The sequence below is a fragment of the Poecilia reticulata genome, chromosome 19 (assembly GCF_904066995.2).
Source record: "Poecilia reticulata chromosome 19, P_reticulata-male-v2, whole genome shotgun sequence".
NCBI classification, from domain to species: domain Eukaryota; kingdom Metazoa; phylum Chordata; class Actinopteri; order Cyprinodontiformes; family Poeciliidae; genus Poecilia; species Poecilia reticulata.
Window position 1 is genome coordinate 15,164,237 of NC_088848.1, and position 11,609 is coordinate 15,175,845.

Genomic DNA, 11,609 nt, shown 5'->3' on the forward strand with positions numbered 1-11,609 from the left:
CCATGGTACTGCAATGTGCCTGTTAGGTTACTTGGTCTCTGATATTCCCTTATGCATTTGAATAGTCTGAAGCTCTATCCAGGACAATCCAGCCTCTCACCCAAATGACTGCGGGAATACCCTGACCCTGCAAGTACAAACAATGAATGGATTTGGGGTTTTACATCAACAGTAAGCCATATTCCTCTAAATTAATTGGAAAAAAACATTGAAAATATGAACTAGTTGATGCATATCAACTGTTTACTGTATCAACTACTTATGAGTGATACAGTAAACATTACAGTAAATTTGAACGTTTACTGAAAACGTTATGATGAAGATTGATTTCTATGGTGCCACTTTACATTGTTTTGTAGCTTTCACTTTCACTCGGTACATTATTGCTTTGTAAAAGGTTGTTTTTTTTCTTAATACAAATGCATGTTGACCACGAGTGGACGCTTAAAAAAATCCTTGAACCTTTTTGATTTTTTTACTGGTTTAATATTTTTTTAAATGCTATATTATGATATCATAGTTACACGAACGAGGTTATATTTAGTTGTTTAATGGTTCTTATATAAATTAAACTAGACTTTGATAACACTGGGGGCGGAGGGGATTTTCTGTCAGATGATGAAAGCTTACCACTAGAATGTTCTACGCATGCTCCGTGTGTACGCGTGTTTTGGGCTAGGCTAGCCGCGGTAGCAAGTGATTTTGCAAGTCATGGTGGGCCATTCAGTAAGGACAGCAGCTCAGTGGAACTTTTAGTGACTAGCGGATTAAATCACTGATCTGGTGTGTTAGTCGACATGTGGGCATGAAGACACGGTTACAAAATCTTCATGCGTAAGTATACAATTTAACGGTTTTAACGAATTATCACGTTGACCGATACATGGGCTTCATTGTTTAACGACACAACATAACGAAGCGACACATAATTATAATAGTATTTGTGTATCAGAAGCCGGGTGTAATTTGTTTTCAATATCAATTCATTTTAAAATTACTTAAATTAGTTTGCTGTAAACTAGCTCATAAGGCTAACACAGTGTAATTTTTGACTTCCCGTATCACTGTCGCGTCGTTCATTAAACCCCGCCTACGACGTATTCTTATTGGTCTGGACTCGCTGGAGTCATGTTACATCATAGTAGTTGAGGCCGTTGAATGGCTGAACTGTCATGTCACTCATATTTTCCCCACTTGTTGCTAGGGAGATTGTTTGACACTAGCTAGGGAGAAAGTAAATATTAGCAGAGACACCTGCCACTTTCTGGCGAAAAAGAAATTGGAGTAAAGCAGCGAAAGGTTTTAAAACAGTTACTTTATGTAGCGTCAGAAGGAGGTTATAGACGTGTGTTAGCGGTGGCTGGTCGTGAATCAGTGGGTAGCCACCAGCTGGAAGGACAAAGATAGGCGCAGCTGTGCTGGAGGAGGGAGGGACCCCGCCGGACACCCAGCGTCGCCGTTGGTGGGTGTCGGAGCCAGTCGAGCTAGCTATCTGGACTCCCTCGTTCACCTTCAGCAGCAGCCAGAAGAAGTAGTTGTCCTGTCAAGGGTGGGGTGATGCCTGAATCTCTGTGTTCATCTTATCTTCTCTGCCGAATGTCTTAAAATGAAGATCAACAGCGTGGTGCGATCCGACATCAGTCCTCCTGTTCTGTTAGGATGAAGTGGTTAGCAGGTCCTGCTCTTTCTTTCTTCTCCTATAATGTGTTTAATGCAAGTGTGGGTAGGTAAGCTATCTTAAGTGTTTGAAAGCTGAGTGATTGGAGTGTGTGGACTGATGCAACAAGGAATTAAAACGTTAACAAGTCTTACAATGTATAGATCTACCATTTAGGCCTTAAAAAGTCTTTAATATGTCGAGATTTTTCAGCATATCTCTTAAATTACTTAGTTATGTCTTAAATTATTGTTCATTATTTATTCTGCTCCTACATTGATTTTGTTTTACGGTATTGAGAAATGCTTTAATTTCCTCAGATTGGAGTTTTCACAAGAGACATTTGAGTGTATTTTTACACAACACCTAAATACTGACATGCTAGTTATTTTTTAAATGACTTTTTTCTAAAGCAAATCAGTTGATTTTTGGCATAAATATTCCTCTTTAAAAAATTCTTAGTCTGGATTTTCTACAATAAGAGTGACATTAAATTCATCTGTTAAATTTGTATGTTAATTCATCCTTAACTACTTCCATATTGTTGTCCTTTTTTAATTTTTTCGTCTTTAACTTGATTAGGTCTGGAATGCTCTAATTGTTTTATGCTGTGACAAAACTACAAGGCTTTTAGTTTTAGTTTGAGCAAACCATCAGCCACATTACATGACTTTCGTGTCTGTAACTCAACTAATGTCACTGATTAGCGAAAGGAAATAATAAGCAAAAACACTTTTACATGAAGGACCAATCACTTTTTTTAAGTGAATCCAGTATTTGTCACCAAGAAAGTAAGGATGGTGTGATATATTTACATTTTAATTTCACTAATGAAGACAAAATTTAAACATTGAAAGTCAGTGTTCTTTCATGCAGGAAGAACACTGTGCCCTGAAAATGTTGCTTAAAGGAATAAAACGTAATGAAATGGTATTCTCAATATGATTCCTTTAGGTTATAATCCAAAATTCTTGAAAATTCAAATGGCAAATGCAAAGTTGTTTTTGAAGCCTGTTCAGTGATCACCAGCCAGGTGATCGAAGCACAAACAGCAGCTGCAGACATGTTGATAAGTGACATACCGCCTTTAAAAAGTCCTATGTTGTACATGTTAGATTATAATTCATATTTATTTTTTGTCTTGGAATTGTTTGTTCATTTATTGCTGAAAGTTATTAAAGGAGAATTGCTTGAGTGGCCTTGATTTATTCATTTTGGGGTAGTTCTGGGTGAAGAATTTTATGCTTTGACTAAACCAAACCTCTTAGACCTTCAACCTTCCCTCTGAAACCGTCGAGTTTCTGCCTCAGAGACGACCTTTTTGTAATTTGAATGGGTGGTGAAATGAAAACCTTCTTATGTTCACTAAAGTTGCATGTAATTTTTTTAAGTTAACCTTTGTTTTTGTTGTTGTTTATTTAAATTTATGCAAATTTAAATTGCAAGGGTAATTTTGCAGAAATTCTATAAAATATAATTTCTTCTATTTGGCAGGAATGGGGAGATAACTCTTTGAAGAAACTCTTCTGAGAAGTGGAAACCTTATCTTGGAACCTGAGCCCTTTTTAAATTAACTCTCAAAGACGCTTTCGCCTTCCTCAACCACTTCTATGTTCTTGTATCAGTTTTCATCCCTTAGTTTTAGCAGAGAGTTATTGATTACAAGTAGTCGCCTCCGTTTTTGTTTTACTTTTTTACTTTCATTTTTTTGTTCCTTTGTAAAGAAATGCTTTACCTGAAAAAGTACTTCACAGAGGGCCTGATTCAGTTCACCATCCTTCTGAGTCTCATTGGGGTGCGGGTGGACGTCGACACGTATCTAAGCAATCAGTTGCCCCCGTTAAGAGAGATCATCCTGGGGCCCAGTTCAGCCTACACACAGACCCAGTTCCACAACCTGCGCAACACGCTGGACGGCTATGGGATCCATCCAAAGAGTGTGGACCTGGACCAGTTCTTCACGACCCGGCGGCTGCTGAACGAGGTGCGCCAGCTGGATCGCCTGTCCGTGCCCAGTACCGAGCTCAACACCTGGCTAGTGCATCGCGATTCTGAGACGGTGGTGTCCGCAGGCGGTCAGTCCAGCCCCGGCATAACCCTGGACAATGGGGCCAGCCTAGAGGACATTAACAACATCGACGCTACCCCGGCCATGAGGGGAGGCGGCGGAGCGCCTGAATCCACGTACGACCTGAACGCAGCGGACGGCAGCCTGGGAGCCGTAGCCCCAGAGGGAAACCAGGAGCAGGGCAGCAGAGGCGGCAATGACGACCTCACCAAAGAGGTACGACGCCATGGTTACGGGTTTTAGGGTTGGATTCAAGAGGATTTTTTTTTTTTAATTTAGAGATTTGTACTGTCTTGTGAGGCATTCAAGTTAAATTGTTGCATTCATTAAGAATTATGGTCTAAAGCCAACAAAAACCCAAAATTCAGTTTCCAAGAGCATGAAAATTTTATATAAGCGCAATAAAATGTAACGGTGTGGAAATGAAAATGTAGGCCTAATGAGATATACTGTATGTCCATCTAAAAACTAGGTGGGCAGATTTAAAATCCTGCTAGAAAATTGAAGCAGCATCTCCGTACCACTTCTCAGCAGCAGGGAGCGTTAAGTTCTGGAAAATTTTCCGGGTAGCTGATTGCATTGACTGTAGACTTTAGTAACACAGTGGACCAACACCGCAGAGGACACCCCAGATCTTGACCAGCTGCAGAAATATCCCACTGGACGTCAGTCAGCATTCTGTGGCTCTCCCTTCTCCCTTCACACTCTGGAACTGCATGTCTCCCTTCCACTGCATTTTCCATTTATGTACTTGTAGCTAACTCTTCTTTGCTTCTTTTTGTGAATCGTGTCAATGACAGTCGGCTGGACCGTTTTCAGCTCGGCGCTCTTCCCAGTGATTGGGCTGACGTAATAAACACATTTTTTGAGAAAGACAATTTTGGGTTTTCATTTGCTGCGAGAGACGACCATAAAATTTGAGACAAATAAGACATGTTGAAACAGATCATTTGGTATTGATATTGATTGATGAACTAAAATATCCATTTTTGTATTTTAGCTTTTGAGTTGTGCCTGTAAGTACAGGATGATACAGATTTAAAAAACGTATAAAGTAGCATGATTGTTTTGGTTTATAAAATGTTGCGTCTTTTGTGATTTACAAAAAAACCTAAAAATATAAACTGATATTTAACATCAGTTTTTCTTCTACCTTCCGCAATTCCTGGCTGTTTTTTTTTTTTTTTTTTTTATCTATTTCAAGTCAAACCAGTGGAGTCGCATTCAGCTGTTGGTGACGTTTGCATCCTTACAGGGATGCAAATTAGCTTTAGCATTTAGCATTCAGTCCAGTTAATTTAGCTCTAAATCTTTAAATTTCCAGTTTTTTTTTTATTTACTTGTCTCACGTAAATCACTGTGCTTCGTTGTTTTTGTTCCCCATTGAAACACAGTGATACAGTAAAACATTCATGTTACACATAACTGAAGATTTCTGTTTATTCTTTTGCTGGATCACAAGAATAACCACCGTGCTAAAATGTTTCTATCATGGTTGAACCATCTGATTCGTGTTACATGATCTGCCCTTTGAAGAACTCGTCGGCACTGAAAAACCCATTTGAAAAAACAAAAAATATGCAAAAGTAGGTCATTTACAGCTTGATCTAATAACGAAAATAGTGACACAACCAAAATCTGTTCAAATCCTCTAATCATAGTTTCACTGGTTCCGCAGAACAGTTTTTAAGAGTTTCCTTTGTTTCTGTTTTAGGACATTGACTTGATTGACATCCTATGGCGACAGGACATCGACCTTGGAGCAGGAAGAGAAGTGTTCAGCTACAGCAACCGTCAGAAGGACACGGAGGAGGAGAAGCCCAACCCACAGGACAGCAAAGATGTCAACGATGAACAAGAGAGCTGGAGAAATGGGATAAACTTACAGGGGTCCCAGCCGGTGGACGGAGAGACTGGAGAGAGCATTCCTGAGCAGGTACGTCGAGACACGACAAAAAGAAAATAAAAAACGAGTAAAGCATTGACGGATAGGATATTTATTTGTCGGTTGAGTGTGAGTTTTTAGTAAATGTGAAACCAGTTTTAAAGAGGTTCTTGCGAAATTTGTTGTTTTTTAAATTTTTTTTTGTAATCTTTGGAGACTGACGATTGGCGTTCATTTCTGAATATTTGGGGGAGTTCTGTACCAGATTTTGCAGAAGTTTTGATACTCCTAGTCATATTTTGTCACGTTACAACTACCTAACGTGATTCTACACTTGCTCTCTGGTTGTGAAAAACCAATCTGGATTTGGACCAAAGTTGATGTTGTTTGCGGGGTCAAGCGTTTTAAAAGTGACACGCCCCCTCCAACAACTGTTTGGCATGAATGTAGCTAAAATTAGGCATATGTAGGCTGGGCTTGGTGTGAGATTCATTCCCACAGCCTGATGAACTGGAGTATAAATACCACAGATCAGAGGATCAAAACATTTTTTATTTTAAAGGTTTTGTTGGCTCTAGTGGCCTTTATTTGAAAGTAGTTTTGACAAAGTAGTTTTGACAGGAAGGAGGGTTATGAGAGAGGGGGAAGACATGTGGCAAATGTTAGCAGGCTGGGAATCGAACCTGCGACCACCGGCATGAGGACTAGGGTCTGAATACATGGGTTGTGCTTTGCCCCTGCTCCACCACAGCACCCTCAAAAAAATTTTTTAAAGCAAAGTGTATAACGGGGTTCATTTTGAATCATTTGTAATTCTTTCCAAAAGGGGCAGTTATGAGAGACGCTTTTTTTTTTTTTTAACCTAAAGGTGCAGAAGCACTAATGTAGCACACCTGTCTGTGTTTTATTGTTGTTAGCCGCCAGTTCTTGGCTCACAGACTTCACTGTCACTGCAGGAGTGCTTGAGGCTGTTGGAGGCCACGTTCCCTTTTGGAGAAGAAGCCGAGGTAACGACGTAACGTCTGCAGCTGAATTGAAGTTCTGTGAAACGCTCCCTTGTAACGTCAAACGTATATTTCTCTGTTGCCGTCTACGCATGCTTTGATTAGTTTTCTATCCCGGTCGGTAACCAGGAAGCATCCATTTCCAATGAGGACGTTCCCTCCACCTCCCAGGGCCTCGCTCTGGCTCCACAGATGCCCGCAGCAGAGCCGCAGTTAGACCTGGAACAGCAGTGGCAGGACATCATGGCCATCATGGAGCTGCAGGTAGGCTGCGTTTGACTGTTTTTAGGATTAATGAGACACTGCAAGAGCGACTTCCTGTTGTTGTCGAGCTTAGACTAAAAAACAAAAACAGTCGACGCAAAAACAAAGAAAACGATGTCTTATAATTGATGGATCGCTTTTTCACAAAAATCTGAAGATTTTGTACATTTCAGTCATTTGTTAAAAATTCATTACAGCGAATCTATTTTAAAGTTTTTATTTAAACAAAATTGCTCCTCCAAGTGCCTTCAGCTGCATTATTTTTGTTCCAGTTGGACAAAAATTTGGACGTACACTTTTCTGTCGTTTCTGTCTGAAGGCGATGGACGTGAACAACAGCGCCTCCAACAGCGGGAACGCCAGCAGCGGCACGACGGAGCCGACCGCTGCCGGGACCTTCGGGCTCTCTGAGCGTGCCACGCCCATCAACCAGGACGTCAGCCTCCACCAGGCCTCCCTGCCCAGCTGCAGCCAGGACTTCCCGCAGATCTTCGGCCCCCAGCTGGACTCGGTCGACGTGGCGCCTCGGACCGACATGCTCAGGCTCTCCTCCGGCAACTCCACCAACATCAACTCTACGTTCGGAGCGACCAACCTGACGGGGGTCTTCCTGCCGCCCATCAACAGCTCCAGCAGCAACGTCACTTCCGCGCCGAGCCTGCCGGACCCCTTCACCACCCTCCTGGAGGAGTCCATGCTGGACGAAATCAGCCTGCTGGACCTGGCCATGGAGGAGGGCTTCAGCCAGGCTCAGGCGTCCCAGCTGGAGGAAGAGCTCGACTCGGACTCCGGCCTCTCGCTGGACTCCAGCCGCAGCCCGGCCTCGCCGAGCAGCTCTGAGACCTCCTGCTCCTCGGCGGCCTCTTCGTCCTCCACCTCCGCCAACTTCTCCGAGGAGGGCGCCGTGGGGTACAGCACCGACTCCGAGGTGGCCGCCGCGGAGACGGAGGAGGGCGCGGTGGGCGGCTACCAGCCCGAGTACAGCAAGCTCTGCCGCATGAGCTTCCAGGACCTCTCCCAGTTCAACGGCCTCCCTCAGCTGGACGGCATCAGCCACAACCACACCTACAACGTGCCGCTCTCCTCCAGCTTCCCCGAGCGCCCGGACCTCCTCATGTCGGCCGGGAAGAAGGCGAGCCGCGACAAGAAGCTGCAGCCCTCCCAGGACCTGCTTGACAAGCACTCGAGCCGCGACGAGCGCCGCGCCCGCGCCATGAAGATCCCCTTCTCCAACGACAAGATCGTCAACCTCCCCGTGGAGGAGTTCAACGAGCTGCTGGCCAAGCACCACCTGAGCGAGGCCCAGCTCGCCCTCATCCGCGACATCCGCCGGCGCGGCAAGAACAAGATGGCCGCCCAGAACTGCCGCAAGCGCAAGCTGGAGACCATCATCAACCTGGAGCAGGGCGTGCAGGACCTGCGGCGCGACAAGGCCCGCCTGCTGAAGGAGAAGATGGAGTTCATCCGCTCCATCCGGCAGCTGAAGCAGAAGATGCAGAGCCTGTGCCAGGAGGTTTTCAGTCAGCTGCGGGACGAGGAGGGCCGGCCCTTTCCCCCGAGTGAGTACTGCCTGCAGTATGGCGCCGATGGCAGCGTGCTGATCGCGCCCCGCGGCGGGGCGGCCGCCGCGCAGCAGCAGAGCAGAAAGCCCGAGAAAAAACAGAAAGACAAAAAGAAGTGAGCGCAGAGAGACTGCTGGTTATTCTATCACTTTGCGAAATCAGTCCGATTTGTGCAAGATGCAAGAGAGATGCCTTTTTTTTCCTTTAAGAAGATTCTGTTGAAGAGAAACGGCATTTACTCCTCCTCCTCCTCCTCCCTGGGTTAGTTTATCCTCTTTCATTCTCTTCCTGCGTTTTTTCCTAGAAACAACTCTGAAGCGGAATAGCTCTTGGCTCGAGAACCGGCGTTTCATTATTTAGACCAGAAAAAAAGGGGAGGGATTTGAAGGACAAAAACTGAGCTACTAGAAGACAAAATAGCTGCTCTCGTTCCTTTTGCACCAAACCACTAGGGATGGAGGCGTGTCGGGTGGAAGAATGGACCGACGACGGGAGAGCTAAGCTAACATGCATGGTTGGGAATACCTGTGGATTAAAAGGGTTCAAAGGACTATCGGCTCACGTCCCACCCTGGAGACTTTTAGGAATTTGCTTTTAAGTTGTAGATCTTAAGGCAAAGATCAGCACCTGAAGTTGTGAGACGAGAAACCAAAGGCTAAAGGAAGTCCATTGTCTTTAGAATGCCATTAACACCTATACTAACCAAAGGTTGCAGGGCGCACCTGATCACCTGAATCCGTACAAGTCCAAAATGCTCAAACGCTGCACTCTTACCGCAAGGTCTAGGTTTTTTTGAGTCGATTTCTGGGTGGCACCCAAACGTAGAAGGCCCTTAAAAACGCCGGGGTTTGACGTGTGGGACTCGGATGATTTGGATGAGAAGTCCGAGGCGGAGAGTTGGAGAGCTGGCCCACGAGGTCCTGCAGGAGGAGCCGAGAGATATTTCTGGGACGAGGCGCACCGCGTTGCAAAATGTATCAAGTTCCTTATGAATTATACATAGCACTGTAATTTGTCTTTTAAAAGGCTTGGCTTGGTATGCATTTTGCCGTTTCTGTCGCTCTTCCCTCGCTGCAGGTTTAAATACAGGGGCTGCATTTAGGAAGGCTCTTATTAACTGTTTATAATGTGTAGAATAAGCAGGGTTATAGGTCTAGCCTTTTTTTCTCCCCCCCCCCTCCTACCATCTGTGTTAAAACCTTTCACATCAAGCTGTACTGTACCATTTCGTCCGACTTCGGCTGACAGATTACATTTATAGGCGCAGCTCCATCAATTAAAATGGAATATAAAAGGACATTTTCTTCAGTAATTAAATTTCAATCATAAATTATACAGATTTGCTACATACATAGTAGGATATTTCAACCATTTATTTCTATTAACTGTTAGTTATGATTATGATTTACAACGAATGAAAACAAAAATTTCGAGCCTTAAATAATTTTATAAGAATAATTACATTTTGCAATTCATAAGTCTTATGTCAGGATCTGGTTATAGGCAACGGCCATTTGTTAGATTGTGCTGATGATTTAAATAAGGAGCAGTGAAGTATCCAAGCATAATTAATGGAAAGTTTAGTGGAAGGGAAAAACTGAAATTGAAAATGATGCGCAATATACAGAGGTAACGCAGCACAAGGCTGAAGTCAACGGTGAGAGAGCCACCACACACACACACACACACACACACACACACATAGGACTGAACCAGAAGACATGTCACAAGTGTTTTCATTAGGCCCAGGAGACGTGGTCAAATTGAGTCAAATAATTTGAAGAAACTGAACATGAAGGTTTTCATTAGCTGTAAGGTGCAATCATCTAAAGTCACAGAAGTAAACAGTTGAAATAAATCACTGAAGTTCATTGGTAATTTGAACGTTTTGACTCGACAAACATTTTGACAGTATTATTTGACTGGTCATCGTTTTTTAATTTTTTTCCCCACCTCGATGCCCCATTTTAAGCATTAAAACAAAGCAGGTTCGGTTGGCATCGTTTTGCTGTGCCCCGTTTATTTTTAACTTATTTGCACATTTTCCACATCCGAAATGAACTTGAAGCAAATATTTAACAGCTGTGAACCCGGGTAGTTGGCTTTAGTCCTACAGATCCTGCGTTTTGAGTGGTTTTTATTTTTTTTGGAGAAGAGTTGTGAGGTAAAAAGATAAATGTGACGGTGTGTGTTGAGGCCACTTAAAAATTCGAATGCCTTCATTTAAAACTCATGATCTTCACTTTAAAAGGATTTTGAGAACATGGAGGGAGCGAATGTTCTCAAAGTAGAAGTGCTATTACTCGTCTGTTTGAATGAAGTGTGTCGGTGCGCGTGTTGTGTGAAAATAGAAAAAAAAAAATAAACAAAAAAACGGGCCTGTCGCTGCGGCTAGCAGTTGGGCGAAAATATTTACAAGAGGCTAAGCAGAACTCGCAACACTGAGATGATGTCCGAATTAAAAAAAAAAAAATGTTCAAAAGGAGAAATGAAATGTCTGTCATTAAATGTGATATTAAGGCATGAATCTCTGGTTAACATTCACTCTAATGTAACCCAGTGCAACACCAACTATTAAGTACTGCTACTACTTAGTGCACTTTTTTTCTCTTTATTTTTGTTTTGTTTTTTTCGTCTGTCTTGTTCTGTAAATATTTTCCTGTTTGTTTTTTTTCTGTAGTTTGTCTAATGTCTCCATAACGGTCGCACTCTCTGCTTTGAGTCTGGATTGTAGTTCCCAGTTTTCGGATGTTTGCAGGCAATCAAGAATTGTTTTTATTGATTAATAAAGTGTTTTTATTTTCACCTGTGACTCATGTACTAATCATGCTTGACTGAAAGATGCTTGTTCACATCGGCAGGCGTCGACTTTATTCTGTGGAGGTTCCACAACAGTTTGAATATGAATTACTACTGCGAGAGTCCTAAATTAAGATGTTGGAGGTTGGAGGGGGAAGATGTATAGATAATTGGATACACCATGTGCCTGAAATTGCCAACTCGGTGGACACGCAGAGAGCTTGTGCAAGAGGGGAACTCTAGTTACTGCTTGCAGTTCTAGTTACTTTAGTCTGTATAATTGGTCTGCAGTGAATTTGCTGTGCAGGGTAACAAGTCAAATCTGAAGACTTTTAGATGAGCTGCTAGTTTGAATTGTCTACCAATGCTC

The 11,609-nt window shown here is 43.1% G+C and overlaps 1 protein-coding gene across 8 annotated transcripts; it reads left to right on the forward strand.

The window, feature by feature from the left end:
- The first annotated feature begins 629 nt into the window (after positions 1–629).
- Positions 630–11,245, forward strand: nfe2l1b (nfe2 like bZIP transcription factor 1b). Of its 8 annotated transcripts, none has more exons than XM_008437424.3 (6): positions 630–834; positions 3,152–3,941; positions 5,440–5,661; positions 6,528–6,617; positions 6,720–6,878; positions 7,198–11,245. In XM_008437424.3, exons 2-6 carry the CDS (start codon positions 3,384–3,386, stop codon positions 8,557–8,559), a joined length of 2,391 nt encoding a protein of 796 aa, XP_008435646.1. In that variant the 5' UTR covers positions 630–834; positions 3,152–3,383; the 3' UTR covers positions 8,560–11,245. The 8 variants fall into 8 exon arrangements, with proteins under 8 accessions (XP_008435646.1, XP_008435652.1, XP_008435653.1 ...); XM_008437430.3 differs by having other exon boundaries at positions 6,744–6,878; XM_008437431.3 differs by having other exon boundaries at positions 6,567–6,617.
- The last annotated feature ends 364 nt before the right edge of the window (positions 11,246–11,609 follow it).

Bases quoted from the DNA above. Each gene is read 5' to 3' on its own strand.
- nfe2l1b (XM_008437424.3), top strand. From the start codon at position 3,384: ATGCTTTACCTGAAAAAGTACTTCACAGAGGGCCTGATTCAGTTCACC. The intron at 3,942-5,439 runs GTACGACGCCAT...TTTCTGTTTTAG, and splicing joins ATGACGACCTCACCAAAGAG to GACATTGACTTGATTGACAT. The intron at 6,618-6,719 runs GTAACGACGTAA...TGCTTTGATTAG, and splicing joins CTTTTGGAGAAGAAGCCGAG to TTTTCTATCCCGGTCGGTAA.